The sequence below is a fragment of the Dendrobates tinctorius genome, unplaced genomic scaffold (assembly GCF_039654945.1).
Source record: "Dendrobates tinctorius isolate UK_male_01 unplaced genomic scaffold, ASM3965494v1 ptg000353l, whole genome shotgun sequence".
NCBI classification, from domain to species: Eukaryota; Metazoa; Chordata; class Amphibia; order Anura; family Dendrobatidae; genus Dendrobates; species Dendrobates tinctorius.
In genome coordinates, this window is record NW_027362019.1 from 498,944 (window position 1) to 524,302 (window position 25,359).

At 48.8% G+C, this 25,359-nt stretch overlaps 1 protein-coding gene across 4 annotated transcripts in view; it reads left to right on the forward strand.

Annotated features, from left to right (window-relative positions):
* Nucleotides 1-21,662, forward strand: part of GBA2 (glucosylceramidase beta 2) — a 233,437-nt gene extending 211,775 nt beyond the window's left edge. For all 4 annotated transcript variants that reach the window (XM_073562476.1, XM_073562480.1, XM_073562478.1 and 1 more), the window contains 4 exons: nt 1,430-1,572; nt 20,454-20,569; nt 20,655-20,846; nt 21,110-21,662. In XM_073562476.1, the coding sequence (XP_073418577.1) occupies nt 1,430-1,572; nt 20,454-20,569; nt 20,655-20,846; nt 21,110-21,298 (640 nt within the window). In that variant the 3' untranslated portion in view covers nt 21,299-21,662. The remainder of the gene's footprint in view (nt 1-1,429; nt 1,573-20,453; nt 20,570-20,654; nt 20,847-21,109) is intronic.
* The last annotated feature ends 3,697 nt before the right edge of the window (nt 21,663-25,359 follow it).

Consider the following 25,359-nt stretch of genomic DNA (forward strand, 5'->3'; position numbering starts at 1 on the left):
CCTGAGCCAGCGCAGAGTCACATTCAGCAGCTGCAGCCAGTAGTTACAACACAACCTGCACACAAAACCTTGTGAAATGGAGACCTGAGCCAGCGCAGAGTCACATTCAGCAGCTGCAGCCAGTAGTTACAACACAACCTGCACACAAAACCTTGTGGAATGGAGACCTGAGCCAGCGCAGAGTCACATTCAGCAGTTGCAGCCAGTAGTTACAACACAATCTGCACACAAAACCTTGTGAAATAGAGACCTGAGCCAGCGCAGAGTCACATTCAGCAGCTGCAGCCAGTAGTTACAACACAACCTGCACACAAAACCTTGTGGAATGGAGACCTGAGCCAGCGCAGAGTCACATTCAGCAGCTGCAGCCAGTAGTTACAACACAACCTGCACACAAAACCTTGTGGAATGGAGACCTGAGCCAGCGCAGAGTCACATTCAGCAGCTGCAGCCAGCAGTTACAACACAGCCTGCACACAAAACCTTGTGAAATGGAGACCTGAGCCAGCGCAGAGTCACATTCAGCAGCTGCAGCCAGTAGTTACAACACAACCTGCACACAAAACCTTGTGGAATGGAGACCTGAGCCAGCGCAGAGTCACATTCAGCAGTTGCAGCCAGTAGTTACAACACAATCTGCACACAAAACCTTGTGAAATAGAGACCTGAGCCAGCGCAGAGTCACATTCAGCAGCTGCAGCCAGTAGTTACAACACAACCTGCACACAAAACCTTGTGAAATGGAGACCTGAGCCAGCGCAGAGTCACATTCAGCAGCTGCAGCCAGTAGTTACAACACAACCTGCACACAAAACCTTGTGAAATGGAGACCTGAGCCAGCGCAGAGTCACATTCAGCAGCTGCAGCCAGTAGTTACAACACAACCTGCACACAAAACCTTGTGGAATGGAGACCTGAGCCAGCGCAGAGTCACATTCAGCAGTTGCAGCCAGTAGTTACAACACAATCTGCACACAAAACCTTGTGAAATAGAGACCTGAGCCAGCGCAGAGTCACATTCAGCAGCTGCAGCCAGTAGTTACAACACAACCTGCACACAAAACCTTGTGGAATGGAGACCTGAGCCAGCGCAGAGTCACATTCAGCAGCTGCAGCCAGTAGTTACAACACAACCTGCACACAAAACCTTGTGGAATGGAGACCTGAGCCAGCGCAGAGTCACATTCAGCAGCTGCAGCCAGCAGTTACAACAAACCCTTGTGGAATGTACGTCGAAGGTGAAACTTTTCTAAGTCCAACACAGCTAGTCCACAGATTCACATTCAACATCCCCAGCCCCTGGTTACTCACTCCCAGCCACTTAATTCAGCACGCCCAGTGTGTATGACTGCGTGTGGCTATAGATTACCAGTCAGTGATGTTGGGGGGCTACAGTTTATCTGTTCTTAAAGGTGCCTGTATCTCTCAGCTCTTACTGCGGAGGGCTCTGGTTGGCCGCACTGTGTATGATGTGTCAGATGGCCAGAGATCTGGGGGATGAAGATGCTCACAGCAAGTTCTCAGATATCCTCACCAGAGGAAAAGAAGCATTCGAGAAGCTGCTATGGAATGGTAAGTGACCTGTGTGTGCTATGCCGTATCTGAAGATAATACTGTAGATACTATACATAATGTGACGTCATCGTGACCAGGGACTGTTACTCTAAGGCTATGTGCCCACAGTAAACCTGACACCAAACCGGACTCCTTCCCAGAAAACGCACGTTTTTTCACCGCGCGTTTTTTTACTCTAAAAAAGTGCGTTTTTGATGCGTTTTTTTTCCGCGCGTCTTCTAGACCATAGGAAATAGCTAAAAACGCGGACTAAGCCACAAAATTAATGAACATTCTGCGTTTTTAGCCGCTAAGCATTTCCTTAGCGGTAAAAAAACGCATCCATTGGCACAAAAAGGCCAAAAAGCATTAAAATGATTGGGAAGCTTTTAAGCGGTTTGACCCCTAAAAACGCTTCAAAAACGCTACTGTGGGCACACAGCCTAAAGAGGCTGCAAGGAAGATTGTATGCAGTGCTGATAATGGTGAGAAAGTGCTAGTACCCCAGACACTCTGTACAGTGCTGATGATGGTGAGGAGGTACTATTACCCCAGATACTCTGTACAGTGCTGATGATGGTGAGGAGGTGCTAGTACCCCAGACACTCTGTGCAGTGCTGATAATGGTGAGGAGGTGCTATTACCCCAGATACTCTGTACAGTGCTGATGATGGTGAGGAGGTACTATTACCCCAGATACTCTGTACAGTGCTGATAATGGTGAGGAGGTGCTAGTACCCCAGACACTCTGTGCAGTGCTGATGATGGTGAGGAGGTGCTATTACCCCAGATACTCTGTGCAGTGCTGATGATGGTGAGGAGGTACTATTACCCCAGATACTCTGTACAGTGCTGATGATGGTGAGGAGGTACTAGTACCCCAGACACTCTGTACAGTGCTGATAATGGTGAGGAGGTGCTATTACCCCAGATACTCTGTACAGTGCTGATAATGGTGAGGAGGTGCTATTACCCCAGATACTCTGTACAGTGCTGATGATGGTGAGAAGGTGCTAGTACCCCAGATACTCTGTACAGTGCTGATAATGGTGAGGACGTGCTAGTACCCCAGATACTCTGTACAGTGCTGATAATGGTGAGGAGGTGCTAGTACCCCAGACACTCTGTACAGTGCTGATAATGGTGAGAAAGTGCTAGTACCCCAGACACTCTGTACAGTGCTGATAATGGTGAAGAGGTGCTAGTACCCCAGACACTCTGTACAGTGCTGATGATGGTGAGGAGGTACTATTACCCCAGATACTCTGTACAGTGCTGATAATGGTGAGGAGGTGCTAGTACCCCAGACACTCTGTACAGTGCTGATAATGGTGAGGAGGTACTATTACCCCAGATACTCTGTACAGTGCTGATAATGGTGAGGAGGTGCTATTACCCCAGATACTCTGTACAGTGCTGATGATGGTGAGAAGGTGCTAGTACCCCAGATACTCTGTACAGTGCTGATAATGGTGAGGACGTGCTAGTACCCCAGATACTCTGTACAGTGCTGATAATGGTGAGGAGGTGCTAGTACCCCAGACACTCTGTACAGTGCTGATAATGGTGAGAAAGTGCTAGTACCCCAGACACTCTGTACAGTGCTGATAATGGTGAAGAGGTGCTAGTACCCCAGACACTCTGTACAGTGCTGATGATGGTGAGGAGGTGCTAGTACCCCAGATACTCTGTACAGTGCTGATAATGGGGACGAGGTGCTAGTACCCCAGACACTCTGTACAGTGCTGATGATGGTGAGGAGGTACTAGTACCCCAGACACTCTGTACAGTGCTGATAATGGTGAGGAGGTGCTAGTACCCCAGACACTCTGTACAGTGCTGATGATGGTGAGAAGGTGCTAGTACCCCAGATACTCTGTACAGTGCTGATGATGGTGAGGAGGTACTAGTACCCCAGATACTCTGTACAGTGCTGATAATGGTGAGGAGGTGCTAGTACCCCAGACACTCTGTACAGTGCTGATGATGGTGAGGAGGTGCTAGTACCCCAGATACTCTGTACAGTGCTGATGATGGTGAGAAGGTGCTAGTACCCCAGATACTCTGTACAGTGCTGATAATGGTGAGAAAGTGCTAGTACCCCAGACACTCTGTACAGTGCTGATAATGGTGAAGAGGTGCTAGTACCCCAGACACTCTGTACAGTGCTGATGATGGTGAGGAGGTGCTAGTACCCCAGATACTCTGTACAGTGCTGATAATGGGGACGAGGTGCTAGTACCCCAGACACTCTGTACAGTGCTGATGATGGTGAGGAGGTACTAGTACCCCAGACACTCTGTACAGTGCTGATGATGGTGAGGAGGTACTAGTACCCCAGATACTCTGTACAGTGCTGATAATGGTGAGGAGGTGATAGTACCCCAGATACTCTGTACAGTGCTGATGATGGTGAGGAGGTACTGGTACCCCAGACACTCTGTACAGTGCTGATAATGGTGAGGAGGTACTGGTACCCCAGACACTCTGTACAGTGCTGATGATGGTGAGGAGGTGCTAGTACCCCAGATACTCTGTACAGTGCTGATAATGGTGAGGAGGTGCTAGTACCCCAGATACTCTGTACAGTGCTGATAATGGTGAGGAGGTACTAGTACTGCAGATACTCTGTACAGTGCTGATAATGGTGAGGAGGTACTAGTACCCCAGATACTCTGTACAGTGCTGATAATGGTGAGGAGGTACTAGTACTGCAGATACTCTGTACAGTGCTGATGATGGTGAGGAGGTACTAGTACCCCAGATACTCTGTACAGTGCTGATGATGGTGAGGAGGTGCTAGTACCCCAGATACTCTGTACAGTGCTGATGATGGTGAGGAGGTGCTAGTACCCCAGATACTCTGTACAGTGCTGATAATGGTGAGGAGGTGCTAGTACCCCAGACACTCTGTACAGTGCTGATGATGGTGAGGAGCTGCTAGTACCCCAGACACTCTGTACAGTGCTGATACTGGTGAGGAGGTACTAGTACCTCAGACACTCTGTACAGTGCTGATGATGATGGTGAGGAGGTACTAGTACCCCAGACACTGTACAGTGCTGATGATGGTGAGGAGGTACTAGTACCCCAGACACTTTGTACAGTGCTGATGATGGTGAGGATGTACTAGTACCCCAGACACTCTGTATAGTGCTGATGGTGGTGAGGAGGTACTGGTACCCCAGACACTCTGTACAGTGCTGATGATGGTGAGGAGGTACTAGTACCCCGGATACTCTGTACAGTGCTGATGATGGTGAGGAGGTACTGGTACCCGGGATACTCTGTACAGTGCTGATGATGGTGAGGAGGTACTGGTACCCGGGATACTCTGTACAGTGCTGATGATGGTGAGGAGGTACTGGTACCCCAGACACTCTGTTCAGTGCTGATGATGGTGAGGAGGTACTGGTACCCCAGACACTCTGTACAGTGCTGATGATGGTGAGGAGGTGCTAGTACCCCAGACACTCTGTACAGTGCTGATGATGGTGAGGAGGTACTAGTACCCCAGATACTCTGTACAGTGCTGATAATGGTGAGGAGGTGCTAGTACCCCAGATACTCTGTACAGTGCTGATAATGGTGAGGAGGTGCTAGTACCCCAGACACTCTGTACAGTGCTGATGATGGTGAGGAGGTGCTAGTACCTCAGACACTCTGTACAGTGCTGATAATGGTGATGAGGTACTAGTACCCCAGACACTCTGTACAGTGCTGATGATGGTGAGGAGGTGCTAGTACCCCAGACACTCTGTACAGTGCTGATGATGGTGAGAAGGTGCTAGTACCCCAGACACTCTGTACAGTGCTGATAATGGTGAGGAGGTGCTAGTACCCCAGACACTCTGTGCAGTGCTGATAATGGTGAGGAGGTGCTAGTACCCCAGATACTCTGTACAGTGCTGATGATGGTGAGGAGGTGCTAGTACCCCAGACACTCTGTACAGTGCTGATGATGGTGAGGAGGTGATAGTACCCCAGATACTCTGTACAGTGCTGATAATGGTGAGGAGGTGCTAGTACCCCAGACACTCTGTACAGTGCTGATAATGGTGAGGAGGTGCTAGTACCCCAGACACTCTGTACAGTACTGATAATGGTGAGGAGGTGCTAGTACCCCAGACACTCTGTACAGTGCTGATGATGGTGAGGAGGTACTAGTACTGCAGATACTCTGTACAGTGCTGATAATGGTGAGGAGGTGCTAGTACCCCAGACACTCTGTGCAGTGCTGATAATGGTGAGGAGGTGCTAGTACCCCAGATACTCTGTACAGTGCTGATGATGGTGAGGAGGTGCTAGTACCCCAGATACTCTGTACAGTGCTGATGATGGTGAGGAGGTGCTAGTACCCCAGATACTCTGTACAGTGCTGATGATGGTGAGGAGGTACTAGTACTGCAGATACTCTGTACAGTGCTGATAATGGTGAGGAGGTTCTATTACCCCAGACACTCTGTACAGTGCTGATGATGGTGAGGAGGTACTAGTACCTCAGACACTCTGTACAGTGCTGATGATGGTGAGGAGGTACTAGTACCCCAGACACTCTGTACAGTACTGATAATGGTGAGGAGGTGCTATTACCCCAGATACTCTGTACAGTGCTGATGATGGTGAGGAGGTGCTAGTACCCCAGATACTCTGTACAGTGCTGATAATGGTGAGGAGGTGCTATTACCCCAGATACTCTGTACAGTGCTGATGATGGTGAGAAGGTGCTAGTACCCCAGATACTCTGTACAGTGCTGATGATGGTGAGAAGGTGCTAGTACCCCAGACACTCTGTACAGTGCTGATAATGGTGAGGAGGTACTAGTACCCTAGACACTCTGTACAGTGCTGATAATGGTGAGGAGGTGCTAGTACCTCAGATACTCTGTACAGTGCTGATAATGGTGAGGAGGTACTAGTACCCCAGATACTCTGTACAGTGCTGATAATGGTGAGGAGGTGCTAGTACCCCAGACACTCTGTACAGTGCTGATAATGGTGAGGAGGTGCTAGTACCCCAGACACTCTGTGCAGTGCTGATAATGGTGAGGAGGTGCTAGTACCCCAGACACTCTGTACAGTGCTGATAATGGTGAGGAGGTGCTAGTACCCCAGACACTCTGTACAGTGCTGATAATGGTGAGGAGGTACTAGTACCCCAGACACTCTGTACAGTGCTGATGATGGTGAGGAGGTGATAGTACCCCAGATACTCTGTACAGTGCTGATGATGGTGAGGAGGTACTAGTACCCCAGACACTCTGTACAGTGCTGATGATGGTGAGGAGGTGATAGTACCCCAGATACTCTGTACAGTGCTGATGATGGTGAGGAGGTGCTAGTACCCCAGATACTCTGTACAGTGCTGATGATGGTGAGGAGGTGATAGTACCCCAGATACTCTGTACAGTGCTGATAATGGTGAGGAGGTACTAGTACCCCAGACACTCTGTACAGTGCTGATGATGGTGAGGAGGTGATAGTACCCCAGATACTCTGTACAGTGCTGATGATGGTGAGGAGGTGCTAGTACCCCAGATACTCTGTACAGTGCTGATGATGGTGAGGAGGTGCTAGTACCCCAGACACTCTGTACAGTGCTGATGATGGTGAGGAGGTGATAGTACCCCAGATACTCTGTACAGTGCTGATAATGGTGAGGAGGTGCTAGTACCCCAGACACTCTGTACAGTGCTGATAATGGTGAGGAGGTGCTAGTACCCCAGACACTCTGTACAGTGCTGATGATGGGGAGGAGGTGCTATTACCCCAGACACTCTGTACAGTGCTAATGATGGGGAGGAGGTGCTATTACCCCAGACACTCTGTACAGTGCTGATGATGGTGAGGAGGTGCTAGTACCCCAGACACTCTGTACAGTGCTGATGATGGTGAGGAGGTACTAGTACTGCAGATACTCTGTACAGTGCTGATAATGGTGAGGAGGTGCTAGTACCCCAGACACTCTGTACAGTGCTGATGATGGTGAGGAGGTGCTAGTACCCCAGACACTCTGCACAGTGCTGATAATGGTGAGGAGGTGCTAGAACCCCAGACACTCTGTGCAGTGCTGATGATGGTGAGGAGGTACTAGTACCCCAGACACTCTGTGCAGTGCTGATAATGGTGAGGAGGTGCTAGTACCCCAGATACTCTGTACAGTGCTGATGATGGTGAGGAGGTGCTAGTACCCCAGATACTCTGTACAGTGCTGATGATGGTGAGGAGGTACTAGTACTGCAGATACTCTGTACAGTGCTGATAATGGTGAGGAGGTGCTAGTACCCCAGATACTCTGTACAGTGCTGATGATGGTGAGGAGGTGCTAGTACCCCAGATACTCTGTACAGTGCTGATGATGGTGAGGAGGTGATAGTACCCCAGATACTCTGTACAGTGCTGATAATGGTGAGGAGGTGCTAGTACCCCAGACACTCTGCACAGTGCTGATGATGGTGAGGAGGTGCTAGTACCCCAGACACTCTGTACAGTGCTGATGATGGGGAGGAGGTGCTATTACCCCAGACACTCTGTACAGTGCTGATGATGGTGAGAAGGTGCTAGTACCCCAGACACTCTGTACAGTGCTGATGATGGTGAGGAGGTACTAGTACCGCAGATACTCTGTACAGTGCTGATAATGGTGAGGAGGTACTAGTACCCCAGATACTCTGTACAGTGCTGATGATGGTGAGGAGGTACTAGTACCCCAGATACTCTGTACAGTGCTGATGATGGTGAGGAGGTGCTAGTACCCCAGATACTCTGTACAGTGCTGATAATGGGGACGAGGTGCTAGTACCCCAGACACTCTGTACAGTGCTGATAATGGTGAGGAGGTACTAGTACCCCAGACACTCTGTACAGTGCTGATAATGGTGAGGAGGTGCTATTACCCCAGAAACTCTGTACAGTGCTGATGATGGTGAGGAGGTGCTATTACCCCAGACACTCTGTACAGTGCTGATGATGGTGAGGAGGTACTAGTACTGCAGATACTCTGTAGAGTGCTGATAATGGTGAGGAGGTACTAGTACCCCAGATACTCTGTACAGTGCTGATGATGGTGAGGAGGTGCTAGTACCCCAGATACTCTGTACAGTGCTGATAATGGGGATGAGGTGCTAGTACCCCAGACACTCTGTACAGTGCTGATGATGGTGAGGAGGTACTAGTACCCCATACACTCTGTACAGTGCTGATAATGGTGAGGAGGTACTAGTACCCCAGACACTCTGTACAGTGCTGATAATGGTGAGGAGGTGCTATTACCCCAGACACTCTGTACAGTGCTGATGATGGTGAGAAGGTGCTAGTACCCCAGATACTCTGTACAGTGCTGATGATGGTGAGAAGGTGCTAGTACCCCAGATACTCTGTACAGTGCTGATAATGGTGAGGAGGTGCTAGTACCCCAGATACTCTGTACAGTGCTGATAATGGTGAGGAGGTGCTAGTACCCCAGACACTCTGTGCAGTGCTGATAATGGTGAGGAGGTGCTAGTACCCCAGATACTCTGTACAGTGCTGATGATGGTGAGAAGGTGCTATTACCCCAGATACTCTGTACAGTGCTGATAATGGTGAGGAGGTGCTAGTACCCCAGATACTCTGTACAGTGCTGATAATGGTGAGAAAGTGCTAGTACCCCAGACACTCTGTACAGTGCTGATAATGGTGAGGAGGTACTAGTACCCCAGACACTCTGTACAGTGCTGATAATGGTGAGGAGGTGCTAGTACCCCAGACACTCTGTACAGTGCTGATGATGGGGAGGAGGTGCTATTACCCCAGACACTCTGTACAGTGCTGATGATGGTGAGAAGGTGCTAGTACCCCAGACACTCTGTACAGTGCTGATGATGGTGAGGAGGTACTAGTACTGCAGATACTCTGTACAGTGCTGATAATGGTGAGGAGGTACTAGTACCCCAGATACTCTGTACAGTGCTGATGATGGTGAGGAGGTGCTAGTACCCCAGATACTCTGTACAGTGCTGATAATGGGGACGAGGTGCTAGTACCCCAGACACTCTGTACAGTGCTGATGATGGTGAGGAGGTACTAGTACCCCATACACTCTGTACAGTGCTGATAATGGTGAGGAGGTACTAGTACCCCAGACACTCTGTACAGTGCTGATAATGGTGAGGAGGTGCTATTACCCCAGACACTCTGTACAGTGCTGATGATGGTGAGAAGGTGCTAGTACCCCAGATACTCTGTACAGTGCTGATAATGGTGAGGAGGTGCTAGTACCCCAGATACTCTGTACAGTGCTGATAATGGTGAGGAGGTGCTAGTACCCCAGATACTCTGTACAGTGCTGATAATGGTGAGAAAGTGCTAGTACCCCAGACACTCTGTACAGTGCTGATAATGGTGAGGAGGTAATAGTACCCCAGACACTCTGTACAGTGCTGATAATGGTGAGGAGGTGCTAGTACCCCAGACACTCTGTACAGTGCTGATGATGGGGACGAGGTGCTATTACCCCAGACACTCTGTACAGTGCTGATGATGGTGAGAAGGTGCTAGTACCCCAGACACTCTGTACAGTGCTGATGATGGTGAGGAGGTACTAGTACTGCAGATACTCTGTACAGTGCTGATGATGGTGAGGAGGTGCTAGTACCCCAGATACTCTGTACAGTGCTGATGATGGTGAGGAGGTGCTAGTACCCCAGATACTCTGTACAGTGCTGATAATGGGGACGAGGTGCTAGTACCCCAGACACTCTGTACAGTGCTGATGATGGTGAGGAGGTACTAGTACCCCATACACTCTGTACAGTGCTGATAATGGTGAGGAGGTACTAGTACCCCAGACACTCTGTACAGTGCTGATAATGGTGAGGAGGTGCTATTACCCCAGACACTCTGTACAGTGCTGATGATGGTGAGAAGGTGCTAGTACCCCAGATACTCTGTACAGTGCTGATGATGGTGAGAAGGTGCTAGTACCCCAGATACTCTGTACAGTGCTGATAATGGTGAGGAGGTGCTAGTACCCCAGATACTCTGTACAGTGCTGATAATGGTGAGGAGGTGCTAGTACCCCAGACACTCTGTGCAGTGCTGATAATGGTGAGGAGGTGCTAGTACCCCAGATACTCTGTACAGTGCTGATGATGGTGAGAAGGTGCTATTACCCCAGATACTCTGTACAGTGCTGATAATGGTGAGAAAGTGCTAGTACCCCAGACACTCTGTACAGTGCTGATAATGGTGAGGAGGTACTAGTACCCCAGATACTCTGTACAGTGCTGATGATGGTGAGGAGGTACTAGTACCCCAGACACTTTGTACAGTGCTGATGATGATGAGGAGGTGCGAGTACCCCAGATACTCTGTACAGTGCTGATGATGGTGAGGAGGTACTAGTACCCCAGATACTCTGTACAGTGCTGATGATGGTGAGGAGGTACTAGTATCCCAGATACTCTGTACAGTGCTGATAATGGTGAGGAGGTACTAGTACCCCAGATACTCTGTACAGTGCTGATGATGGTGAGGAGGTGATAGTACCCCAGATACTCTGTACAGTGCTGATGATGGTGAGGAGGTAGTAGTACCCCAGACACTCTGTACAGTGCTGGTGATGGTGAGGAGGTACTAGTACCCCAGACACTCTGTACAGTGCTGATAATGGGGACGAGATGCTAGTACCCCAGACACTCTGTACAGTGCTGATGATGGTGAGGAGGTACTAGTACCCCAGACACTCTGTACAGTGCTGATGATGGTGAGGAGGTACTAGTACCCCAGATACTCTGTACAGTGCTGATAATGGTGAGGAGGTGATAGTACCCCAGATACTCTGTACAGTGCTGATGATGGTGAGGAGGTACTGGTACCCCAGACACTCTGTACAGTGCTGATAATGGTGAGGAGGTACTGGTACCCCAGACACTCTGTACAGTGCTGATGATGGTGAGGAGGTGCTAGTACCCCAGACACTCTGTACAGTGCTGATGATGGTGAGGAGGTACTAGTACCCCAGATACTCTGTACAGTGCTGATAATGGTGAGGAGGTGCTAGTACCCCAGATACTCTGTACAGTGCTGATAATGGTGAGGAGGTGCTAGTACCCCAGACACTCTGTACAGTGCTGATGATGGTGAGGAGGTGCTAGTACCTCAGACACTCTGTACAGTGCTGATAATGGTGATGAGGTACTAGTACCCCAGACACTCTGTACAGTGCTGATGATGGTGAGGAGGTGCTAGTACCCCAGACACTCTGTACAGTGCTGATAATGGTGAGGAGGTGCTAGTACCCCAGACACTCTGTGCAGTGCTGATAATGGTGAGGAGGTGCTAGTACCCCAGATACTCTGTACAGTGCTGATGATGGTGAGGAGGTGCTAGTACCCCAGACACTCTGTACAGTGCTGATGATGGTGAGGAGGTGATAGTACCCCAGATACTCTGTACAGTGCTGATAATGGTGAGGAGGTGCTAGTACCCCAGACACTCTGTACAGTGCTGATAATGGTGAGGAGGTGCTAGTACCCCAGACACTCTGTACAGTACTGATAATGGTGAGGAGGTGCTAGTACCCCAGACACTCTGTACAGTGCTGATGATGGTGAGGAGGTACTAGTACTGCAGATACTCTGTACAGTGCTGATAATGGTGAGGAGGTGCTAGTACCCCAGACACTCTGTGCAGTGCTGATAATGGTGAGGAGGTGCTAGTACCCCAGATACTCTGTACAGTGCTGATGATGGTGAGGAGGTGCTAGTACCCCAGATACTCTGTACAGTGCTGATGATGGTGAGGAGGTGCTAGTACCCCAGATACTCTGTACAGTGCTGATGATGGTGAGGAGGTACTAGTACTGCAGATACTCTGTACAGTGCTGATAATGGTGAGGAGGTTCTATTACCCCAGACACTCTGTACAGTGCTGATGATGGTGAGGAGGTACTAGTACCTCAGACACTCTGTACAGTGCTGATGATGGTGAGGAGGTACTAGTACCCCAGACACTCTGTACAGTACTGATAATGGTGAGGAGGTGCTATTACCCCAGATACTCTGTACAGTGCTGATGATGGTGAGGAGGTGCTAGTACCCCAGATACTCTGTACAGTGCTGATAATGGTGAGGAGGTGCTATTACCCCAGATACTCTGTACAGTGCTGATGATGGTGAGAAGGTGCTAGTACCCCAGATACTCTGTACAGTGCTGATGATGGTGAGAAGGTGCTAGTACCCCAGACACTCTGTACAGTGCTGATAATGGTGAGGAGGTACTAGTACCCTAGACACTCTGTACAGTGCTGATAATGGTGAGGAGGTGCTAGTACCTCAGATACTCTGTACAGTGCTGATAATGGTGAGGAGGTACTAGTACCCCAGATACTCTGTACAGTGCTGATAATGGTGAGGAGGTGCTAGTACCCCAGACACTCTGTACAGTGCTGATAATGGTGAGGAGGTGCTAGTACCCCAGACACTCTGTGCAGTGCTGATAATGGTGAGGAGGTGCTAGTACCCCAGACACTCTGTACAGTGCTGATAATGGTGAGGAGGTGCTAGTACCCCAGACACTCTGTACAGTGCTGATAATGGTGAGGAGGTACTAGTACCCCAGACACTCTGTACAGTGCTGATGATGGTGAGGAGGTGATAGTACCCCAGATACTCTGTACAGTGCTGATGATGGTGAGGAGGTACTAGTACCCCAGACACTCTGTACAGTGCTGATGATGGTGAGGAGGTGATAGTACCCCAGATACTCTGTACAGTGCTGATGATGGTGAGGAGGTGCTAGTACCCCAGATACTCTGTACAGTGCTGATGATGGTGAGGAGGTGATAGTACCCCAGATACTCTGTACAGTGCTGATAATGGTGAGGAGGTACTAGTACCCCAGACACTCTGTACAGTGCTGATGATGGTGAGGAGGTGATAGTACCCCAGATACTCTGTACAGTGCTGATGATGGTGAGGAGGTGCTAGTACCCCAGATACTCTGTACAGTGCTGATGATGGTGAGGAGGTGCTAGTACTGCAGATACTCTGTACAGTGCTGATAATGGTGAGGAGGTGCTAGTACCCCAGATACTCTGTACAGTGCTGATGATGGTGAGGAGGTGCTAGTACCCCAGACACTCTGTACAGTGCTGATGATGGTGAGGAGGTGATAGTACCCCAGATACTCTGTACAGTGCTGATAATGGTGAGGAGGTGCTAGTACCCCAGACACTCTGTACAGTGCTGATAATGGTGAGGAGGTGCTAGTACCCCAGACACTCTGTACAGTGCTGATGATGGGGAGGAGGTGCTATTACCCCAGACACTCTGTACAGTGCTAATGATGGGGAGGAGGTGCTATTACCCCAGACACTCTGTACAGTGCTGATGATGGTGAGGAGGTGCTAGTACCCCAGACACTCTGTACAGTGCTGATGATGGTGAGGAGGTACTAGTACTGCAGATACTCTGTACAGTGCTGATAATGGTGAGGAGGTGCTAGTACCCCAGACACTCTGTACAGTGCTGATGATGGTGAGGAGGTGCTAGTACCCCAGACACTCTGCACAGTGCTGATAATGGTGAGGAGGTGCTAGAACCCCAGACACTCTGTGCAGTGCTGATGATGGTGAGGAGGTACTAGTACCCCAGACACTCTGTGCAGTGCTGATAATGGTGAGGAGGTGCTAGTACCCCAGATACTCTGTACAGTGCTGATGATGGTGAGGAGGTGCTAGTACCCCAGATACTCTGTACAGTGCTGATGATGGTGAGGAGGTACTAGTACTGCAGATACTCTGTACAGTGCTGATAATGGTGAGGAGGTGCTAGTACCCCAGATACTCTGTACAGTGCTGATGATGGTGAGGAGGTGCTAGTACCCCAGATACTCTGTACAGTGCTGATGATGGTGAGGAGGTGATAGTACCCCAGATACTCTGTACAGTGCTGATAATGGTGAGGAGGTGCTAGTACCCCAGACACTCTGCACAGTGCTGATGATGGTGAGGAGGTGCTAGTACCCCAGACACTCTGTACAGTGCTGATGATGGGGAGGAGGTGCTATTACCCCAGACACTCTGTACAGTGCTGATGATGGTGAGAAGGTGCTAGTACCCCAGACACTCTGTACAGTGCTGATGATGGTGAGGAGGTACTAGTACCGCAGATACTCTGTACAGTGCTGATAATGGTGAGGAGGTACTAGTACCCCAGATACTCTGTACAGTGCTGATGATGGTGAGGAGGTACTAGTACCCCAGATACTCTGTACAGTGCTGATGATGGTGAGGAGGTGCTAGTACCCCAGATACTCTGTACAGTGCTGATAATGGGGACGAGGTGCTAGTACCCCAGACACTCTGTACAGTGCTGATAATGGTGAGGAGGTACTAGTACCCCAGACACTCTGTACAGTGCTGATAATGGTGAGGAGGTGCTATTACCCCAGAAACTCTGTACAGTGCTGATGATGGTGAGGAGGTGCTATTACCCCAGACACTCTGTACAGTGCTGATGATGGTGAGGAGGTACTAGTACTGCAGATACTCTGTAGAGTGCTGATAATGGTGAGGAGGTACTAGTACCCCAGATACTCTGTACAGTGCTGATGATGGTGAGGAGGTGCTAGTACCCCAGATACTCTGTACAGTGCTGATAATGGGGATGAGGTGCTAGTACCCCAGACACTCTGTACAGTGCTGATGATGGTGAGGAGGTACTAGTACCCCATACACTCTGTACAGTGCTGATAATGGTGAGGAGGTACTAGTACCCCAGACACTCTGTACAGTGCTGATAATGGTGAGGAGGTGCTATTACCCCAGACACTCTGTACAGTGCTGATGATGGTGAGAAGGTGCTAGTACCCCAGATACTCTGTACAGTGCTGATGATGGTGAGAAGGTGCTAGTACCCCAGATACTCTGTACAGTGCTGATAATGGTGAGGAGGTGCTAGTACCCCAGATACTCTGTACAGTGCTGATAATGGTGAGGAGGTGCTAGTACCCCAGACACTCTGTGCAGTGCTGATAATGGTGAGGAGGTGCTAGTACCCCAGATACTCTGTACAGTGCTGATGATGGTGAGAAGGTGCTATTACCCCAGATACTCTGTACAGTGCTGATAATGGTGAGGAGGTGCTAGTACCCCAGATACTCTGTACAGTGCTGATAATGGTGAGAAAGTGCTAGTACCCCAGACACTCTGTACAGTGCTGATAATGGTGAGGAGGTACTAGTACCCCAGACACTCTGTACAGTGCTGATAATGGTGAGGAGGTGCTAGTACCCCAGACACTCTGTACAGTGCTGATGATGGGGAGGAGGTGCTATTACCCCAGACACTCTGTACAGTGCTGATGATGGTGAGAAGGTGCTAGTACCCCAGACACTCTGTACAGTGCTGATGATGGTGAGGAGGTACTAGTACTGCAGATACTCTGTACAGTGCTGATAATGGTGAGGAGGTACTAGTACCCCAGATACTCTGTACAGTGCTGATGATGGTGAGGAGGTGCTAGTACCCCAGATACTCTGTACAGTGCTGATAATGGGGACGAGGTGCTAGTACCCCAGACACTCTGTACAGTGCTGATGATGGTGAGGAGGTACTAGTACCCCATACACTCTGTACAGTGCTGATAATGGTGAGGAGGTACTAGTACCCCAGACACTCTGTACAGTGCTGATAATGGTGAGGAGGTGCTATTACCCCAGACACTCTGTACAGTGCTGATGATGGTGAGAAGGTGCTAGTACCCCAGATACTCTGTACAGTGCTGATAATGGTGAGGAGGTGCTAGTACCCCAGATACTCTGTACAGTGCTGATAATGGTGAGAAAGTGCTAGTACCCCAGACACTCTGTACAGTGCTGATAATGGTGAGGAGGTACTAGTACCCCAGACACTCTGTACAGTGCTGATAATGGTGAGGAGGTGCTAGTACCCCAGACACTCTGTACAGTGCTGATGATGGGGACGAGGTGCTATTACCCCAGACACTCTGTACAGTGCTGATGATGGTGAGAAGGTGCTAGTACCCCAGACACTCTGTACAGTGCTGATGATGGTGAGGAGGTACTAGTACTGCAGATACTCTGTACAGTGCTGATGATGGTGAGGAGGTGCTAGTACCCCAGATACTCTGTACAGTGCTGATGATGGTGAGGAGGTGCTAGTACCCCAGATACTCTGTACAGTGCTGATAATGGGGACGAGGTGCTAGTACCCCAGACACTCTGTACAGTGCTGATGATGGTGAGGAGGTACTAGTACCCCATACACTCTGTACAGTGCTGATAATGGTGAGGAGGTACTAGTACCCCAGACACTCTGTACAGTGCTGATAATGGTGAGGAGGTGCTATTACCCCAGACACTCTGTACAGTGCTGATGATGGTGAGAAGGTGCTAGTACCCCAGATACTCTGTACAGTGCTGATGATGGTGAGAAGGTGCTAGTACCCCAGATACTCTGTACAGTGCTGATAATGGTGAGGAGGTGCTAGTACCCCAGATACTCTGTACAGTGCTGATAATGGTGAGGAGGTGCTAGTACCCCAGACACTCTGTGCAGTGCTGATAATGGTGAGGAGGTGCTAGTACCCCAGATACTCTGTACAGTGCTGATGATGGTGAGAAGGTGCTATTACCCCAGATACTCTGTACAGTGCTGATAATGGTGAGAAAGTGCTAGTACCCCAGACACTCTGTACAGTGCTGATAATGGTGAGGAGGTACTAGTACCCCAGATACTCTGTACAGTGCTGATGATGGTGAGGAGGTACTAGTACCCCAGACACTTTGTACAGTGCTGATGATGATGAGGAGGTGCGAGTACCCCAGATACTCTGTACAGTGCTGATGATGGTGAGGAGGTACTAGTACCCCAGATACTCTGTACAGTGCTGATGATGGTGAGGAGGTACTAGTATCCCAGATACTCTGTACAGTGCTGATAATGGTGAGGAGGTACTAGTACCCCAGATACTCTGTACAGTGCTGATGATGGTGAGGAGGTGATAGTACCCCAGATACTCTGTACAGTGCTGATGATGGTGAGGAGGTAGTAGTACCCCAGACACTCTGTACAGTGCTGGTGATGGTGAGGAGGTACTAGTACCCCAGACACTCTGTACAGTGCTGATAATGGGGACGAGATGCTAGTACCCCAGACACTCTGTACAGTGCTGATGATGGTGAGGAGGTACTAGTACCCCAGACACTCTGTACAGTGCTGATGATGGTGAGGAGGTACTAGTACCCCAGATACTCTGTACAGTGCTGATAATGGTGAGGAGGTGATAGTACCCCAGATACTCTGTACAGTGCTGATGATGGTGAGGAGGTACTGGTACCCCAGACACTCTGTACAGTGCTGATAATGGTGAGGAGGTACTGGTACCCCAGACACTCTGTACAGTGCTGATGATGGTGAGGAGGTACTGGTACCCCAGATACTCTGTACAGTGCTGATGATGGTGAGGAGGTGATAGTACCCCAGATACTCTGTACAGTGCTGATAATGGTGAGGAGGTACTAGTACTGCAGATACTCTGTACAGTGCTGATAATGGTGAGGAGGTACTAGCACTGCAGATACTCTGTACAGTGCTGATAATGGTGAGGAGGTACTAGTACCGCAGATACTCTGTACAGTGCTGATGATGGTGAGGAGGTACTAGTACCCCAGATACTCTGTACAGTGCTGATGATGGTGAGGATGTGATAGTACCCCAGATACTCTGTACAGTGCTGATGATGGTGAGGAGGTGCTAGTACCCCAGATACTCTGTACAGTGCTGATGATGGTGAGGAGGTGCTAGTACCCCAGATACTCTGTACAGTGCTGATAATGGTGAGGAGGTGCTAGTACCCCAGACACTCTGTACAGTGCTGATGATGGTGAGGAGCTGCTAGTACCCCAGACACTCTGTACAGTGCTGATGATGGTGAGGAGCTGCTAGTACCCCAGACACTCTGTACAGTGCTGATACTGGTGAGGAGGTACTAGTACCTCAGACACTCTGTACAGTGCTGCTGATGATGGTGAGGAGGTACTAGTACCCCAGACACTTTGTACAGTGCTGATGATGGTGAGGAGGTACTGGTACCCCAGACACTCTGTACAGTGCTGCTGATGATGGTGAGGAGGTACTAGTACCCCAGACACTCTGTATAGTGCTGATGGTGGTGAGGAGGTACTGGTACCCCAGACACTCTGTACAGTGCTGATGATGGTGAGGAGGTACTAGTACCCCGGATACTCTGTACAGTGCTGATGATGGTGAGGAGGTACTGGTACCCGGGATACTCTGTACAGTGCTGATGATGGTGAGGAGGTACTGGTACCCGGGATACTCTGTACAGTGCTGATGATGGTGAGGAGGTACTGGTACCCCAGACACTCTGTTCAGTGCTGATGATGGTGAGGAGGTACTGGTACCCCAGACACTCTGTACAGTGCTGATAATGGTGAGGAGGTACTGGTACCCCAGACACTCTGTACAGTGCTGATGATGGTGAGGAGGTACTAGTACCCCATTCTGTACAGTGCTGATGATGGTGAGGAGGTACTGGTACCCAGGATACTCTGTACAGTGCTGATGATGGTGAGGAGGTGCTTGTACCCCAGACACTGTACAGTGCTGATGATGGGGAGGAGGTACTAGTACCCCAGATACTCTGTACAGAGCTGATGATGGTGAGGAGGTACTAGTACCCCAGACACTTTGTACAGTGCTGATGATGGTGAGGATGTACTAGTACCCCAGACACTCTGTATAGTGCTGATGGTGGTGAGGAGGTACTGGTACCCCAGACACTCTGTACAGTGCTGATGATGGTGAGGAGGTACTAGTACCCGGATACTCTGTACAGTGCTGATGATGGTTAGGAGGTACTGGTACCCGGGATACTCTGTACAGTGCTGATGATGGTGAGGAGATACTGGTACCCGGGATACTCTGTACAGTGCTGATGATGGTGAGGAGGTACTGGTACCCCAGACACTCTGTTCAGTGCTGATGATGGTGAGGAGGTACTGGTACCCCAGACACTCTGTACAGTGCTGATAATGGTGAGGAGGTACTGGTACCCCAGACACTCTGTACAGTGCTGATGATGGTGAGGAGGTACTAGTACCCCATTCTGTACAGTGCTGATGATGGTGAGGAGGTACTGGTACCCAGGATACTCTGTACAGTGCTGATGATGGTGTGGAGGTGCTTGTACCCCAGACACTGTACAGTGCTGATGATGGGGAGGAGGTACTAGTACCCCAGATACTCTGTACAGTGCTGATGATGGTGAGGAGGTACTGGTACCCGGGATACTCTGTACAGTGCTGATAATGGTGAGGAGGTACTGGTACCCGGGATACTCTGTACAGTGCTGATAATGGTGAGGAGGTACTGGTACCCGGGATACTCTGTACAGTGCTGATAATGGTGAGGAGGTGCTAGTACCCCAGACACTCTGTACAGTGCTGATGATGGTGAGGAGGTACTGGTACCCTAGATACTCTGTACAGTGCTGATGATGGTGAGGAGGTGCTAGTACCCCAGACACTCTGTACAGTGCTGATGATGGTGAGGAGGTGCTAGTACCCCAGACACTCTGTACAGTGCTGATGATGGTGAGGAGGTACTGGTACCCGGGACACTCTGTACAGTGCTGATGATGGTGAGGAGGTACTAGTACCCCAGACACTGTGTACAGTGCTGATGATGGTGAGGAGGTACTGGTACCCGGGATACTCTGCAGTACGTTTGTAGCTGAGATCCTAATGATTTCCTTGATGAGATTACTTACGAGATGATATGAAGGAACCACATTGCCCTCCGCTTTTCTACCCCACTGCTGGCTGTTATGGATGATTTGATTTTCTCTTTCTGTTCTTCCTCCTTTTCTCAGGAAAGTACTACAACTATGACTGCGGGGTCCAGTCCTACTACAACAGTGTTATGTCTGACCAGTGCGCCGGGCACTGGTTCCTGCGGGCATGTGGCCTGGGCCGCGGACAGAACGAGGTACGATGCAGGAAGTAGCGAGCATGCCCCGATACGCTCTGTTGTTGGCACCTTTGCTCTCTTCTTACCTACCTCTTTCCTGCAGGTTTTCCCCTCCGCTCATGTGCTCAGCGCCTTGAAAACCATCTTTGAATTAAACGTTAAGCAATTTGCTGACGGTCAGATGGGAGCGGTGAACGGGATGCGTCCGGATGGTTCTGTCGACACCTCCAGTGTTCAGTCTGACGAGGTCTGGATTGGAGTGGTTTATGGACTGGCGGCCACAATGATTCATGAGGTAGCAATGCTCACCCTCGCATCTATCTGCCCTTTGTTTCTTTTCCTTGCTCTCACTGGAGTCTAGTGCGGGTTTCACAGTGTGTTCACCGTAACATTCTGGTGAACGCCACCTGTCACCACCTGCAGAATTGTGAGCGCTGCTCTTGAGTACTTTAGTATATTGTGTATTTCGGACCTCTAACAAAAGGTTTCCATCATGACTCTGTCAGTGGCTCTCCGTGTCAGCAGGGGGCGTTCTCATACTGTCGTGTTACATTACAGGGCCTGGTGGAGGAAGGTTTCCAGACGGCAGAAGGTTGTTACCGTACAGTATGGGAGCGGCTGGGAATGTCCTTCCAGACCCCAGAGGCTTACTGCAAGAAGGAGATCTACCGCTCCCTGGCATACATGCGACCACTGAGTATTTGGGCAATGCAGCTGGCGCTGGCGGAGCAGGAGGGAAAGGTGTGAATGTTATTATAGGATGACTCTACCAGAATGTCTCCTCCTGCTCCTCACCCCCAATCTGTACGCCGGCCCCTCGGTGTGGTGGGGAGATCGCATGATCTCTGCGTAAGGCGTATCATGACTTCCATTATTCCGTCATCTACCTCCTTGTACCTGCCTTCCTGTCCGGGGCGCTGCTGCTGTAGAAGACGTGTCCTGGATCTGCTGGAGCTCACGTAGCAATCACTGAAGAGGAGCAGACTCTGTTCTCACCATGTGTAATGTCGGGGGCCTCATCGGTCCACCCCACGCCCCTGTTGTATCATTAATCAACACTACAGTTATTTATGATTGATGGAGAAATACTAAAAATGTGTCTGCTGAAAAACTGTATGTGGTGACCATTACTGCCAAGTGTTCAGGGGGTCCACATGATGACCCCAAAACATTGTGACCCCCCCCACCCCCAACATGCTATACATCCCTCTCCTGTACACTACAGTCTGCTCACACTGTATGTTATGCATCCATCTCCTGCCATTTACTATGATCTGCTCGCTCCACACACTATGGCCGCTGTGATGTGGCGGGTGGTCACTGTGCCGTGGAGGGTGGCCACTGTGCCATGGCGGGTGGTCACTGTGCCATGGCGAGTGGTCGCTATGGTGCGGTTGGTGGTTGCTGTGCCATCGCCGGTTGTCACTATGCCATGGCTGGTGGTAACTGTGCCATGGCCGGTGATCACTATGGTGTGGCTAGTGGTCACTGTGGTGTGGCTGGTGGTAACTGTGCCATGGCCGGTGATCACAATGGTGTGACTGGTGGTCGCTGTGTTGTGGCTGATTGTTACTGTGCCATGGCCTGTGGTGTGGCCGGTGGTGAATGTGCCATGGCCAGTGGTCACTATCGTGTGGCTGGTGGTAACTGTTCCATGGCTGGTGGTTGCTGTGATGTGGCTGGTGGTCACAGTTCCATGACCAGTGATCACTGTGGTGTGGCTGGTGGTAACCGTGCCATGGTCGGTGTGCTGTGGCTGGTGGTAACTGTTCCGTTGCTGTGGTGTGGCTTGTGGTAACCTTGCCATGGTCGGTGGTCGCTATGTTTGGCTAGTGGTCACTGTGCCATGGCCGTTGGTCACTATGTTGTGGCTGGTGGTAACTGTACCATGGCCGGTGGTAACTTTTGTGGCTGGTAGTCACTGTGCCATGGCCGGTGGCTGGGTGGATTTGATTTAAATCTAACTGATTTAAATCACGATTTAAATCACTAGTCAGTAAGGCTTGATTTAAATCAGTGATTTAAATCAAAGTTTCTACCTAAACTAGTTCTTGCTACTTTAACATGCAAGTAGATGAAGATTTTTAGAATCACTTTTTATATTACTTTTTTCTCCCCAGTTTAATGGGTTAATCATTCATATTTGGACACCACTGTTCTGTTGTACTTAGGAAGGAGAAAAATAATCCTGACCTTAATAACAATTTAAATCGATTTATTCAACTGAAACAATAACAACATTACAGCATAACTTATTTGCTTAAACAAACATCCATGTTTGTTAACTAATTTGGCTAAACAAAATATATATATATTTTAAGAAACTTAGACTGTCAGCCCAGCCGACACATGAAAAACTTAAATACTACTGTCCCTGCTGTCCTCTGTAGCTCACTTGTCGTCATCTTCATCATCATCTTCTTTGTTCCTATTCATAATCTGGAAAAGAAAAACAAGCTTTCCTGCTTTATTGGGTCCCAACCGATTTCTCAATTTAGAATGAATGAGTCCAAAGGAAGAGAATATTCTTTCAACGCCTGCAGAAGAAGCTACTGCTGTTAAAAGTGAAATCATTACTTGAACAGTCTCTAAATCCAAGCGCTTAAGTGACTTCCACCAGTTTACTGGTGTGACCTTCCTTAAAATATCTTCAGCAAACATATATTTCTTGAATGGTTCCCCCTTAGCTCTGAAGTTTATTATAGTTGGCATTAAAGATGGATGATTGCTGGATACCCATGTCATAGCTAACTCCTCTTCCTCAGCACTTAGGTTTTGACCCTGATATTGGATATTGACAATATTTGCCAAAAAATGAGATGGAGTCAGTGCTTGTCCCATTCGTTTGTTTACTGCTTGTAATTTAATTCTGTCCATGTGTAGTTCTGTTTTTAAGTGTTCACTCAGTTCCTTCCAAATTTCAACAGCATCCGCAATAAAACAGCTATTTTTCTGTATTTTGTTTAAAGCTTGAGAGATGGGTTTCAGGAAGCTCAGCATATGTTCAACATTTCTCTTAAGCCCAATGTTGAGGATTTTGGCCGTGACAGTGCCATCTATTTTATCTCGATTTTCTTCACAAAGTGTCATCAGAATAGGCCAGTTTTTGATATACTGCTCAAAACAGTCCACCACAGAGTTCCATCTAACATCTTGTGGGAGCGTTAGCTTGGTTCCACCCATCCTTTTCAGAGCTGCTGCAGCAAAATGATTATTACGGAAGTATTTAGCAATTTCAACAACATTAGCCTTTATTTCTAGTCTTTGGCTAAGAGGTGCAGCAAATGAGCACTGCAACCATATGTTATTAGCAGCTTTGTATTCCCTCCCTGCTCTTCTAAATCTCTTCTCATCTTGGATACGTTTGCAGCATTGTCAGTGACCAAACTGCGTACTAGACATTTGAATTTTTGTTCACATGTCGTTATAGCTTTTACTGCCACTTCCTGTAAGTATTCTGCTGTGTGTGCATTTCCTGACGTATCAGTTGTTTGTGCAAGGAAGACTTTACCTTCTTCTGTTGTTATACAACCACATACAATAGGATTATTGTGGACATTACTCCACCCATCAATACTTAGGTTAACAATTTTACCCTCCAGAGCTGTTGCACATTGCTCCATTTCTCTGTCATACACTTGATCCAGCAGTTTCCCTGCAACATCAGCTCTGCTGGGTGGACTGTATCCTGGTCTCAGTGACTGAACCATATTAATGAAATGTGGGTTCTCAGTCAGACGGAAAGAAGAGTTCGTTGCATAAATAAACTGGGCAATTTTTTCATCAATCAACTCTTTTTCTAATCTGCTAGTTCTTATCACAAACCTATCTATGGTGGTTCCAGGAGGTAAAGGTTTTTTCTTCCTTTTGGGTGATGGTGATATGTGGCTGTGGGTGTCTGATTATGATGCTGCTGCTGCTAATGAAGCACTATCCTGGATGGCTAACTCTGAAACTGTAGAACAGGATGATGGTGATCTTGGAGGTGGATAGTTTCCAGAATCCATGAATTCCCCTAAACAAAAAAAGTCAATGCTGTTATTTTATTGTTTATACAATTTCTGCTTATTGTACACAACACATCACTGCCCCTGCCCCAAAAGGAATATTTGTTTTTCTTCATAACTGTACCAAATGACAGTAACATGCAGTAATAATAAGAAATATAATTTTTCTCACACATGACAGTTCAGTCTTTAGAAATAGGATTCAATAAAAATGTTTACCAACCTGAAGATCCTGCCTGTTCAGAAGTGTTTCTTTGGTCATCTTCATCACCGCACTTCTCATGATGTTGCCTCATTCGCGCCACCAGGCCTTGCATCTCTTTGTTGCATCGTTTGCATTTTGCACGCATGCCTGCCTTACCGATAGGCGAAGGAGCTTCATTAAAATATTCCCAAACTGGGTCTCTTTTACGGCCTGCTGCCATTATAAGGAAAGAATGTAATAAACCTCAGATCGTACACACAAACAGATCCAGACTTGTCTGTCTGTGGCTATGCTGCAGTATTGTACTCAAAGTTTCACTTTCATTTTCTTGTCTGCTTGCCCTTCCTCCTCCTCACACTTAGATTCACATTCTTCTTGTGTTGTGCAGATCTATTCCACTCCAAACAATCAGAAACATATTGTCTAACTTCTTGGACTTGGCACTGAAGGGGTTGATTCTGTATTCATAGGTTTGTAGAACAATAGGATTACGGTCTTTTTCTCAACTCTGTTCATGTTGTAACATTTTTGCGGTGAAGAAGAGGCTGGGACCTCTGCGGAGTCAAATTCAGTTTTGAGAACTGCGTAAGTAAAGC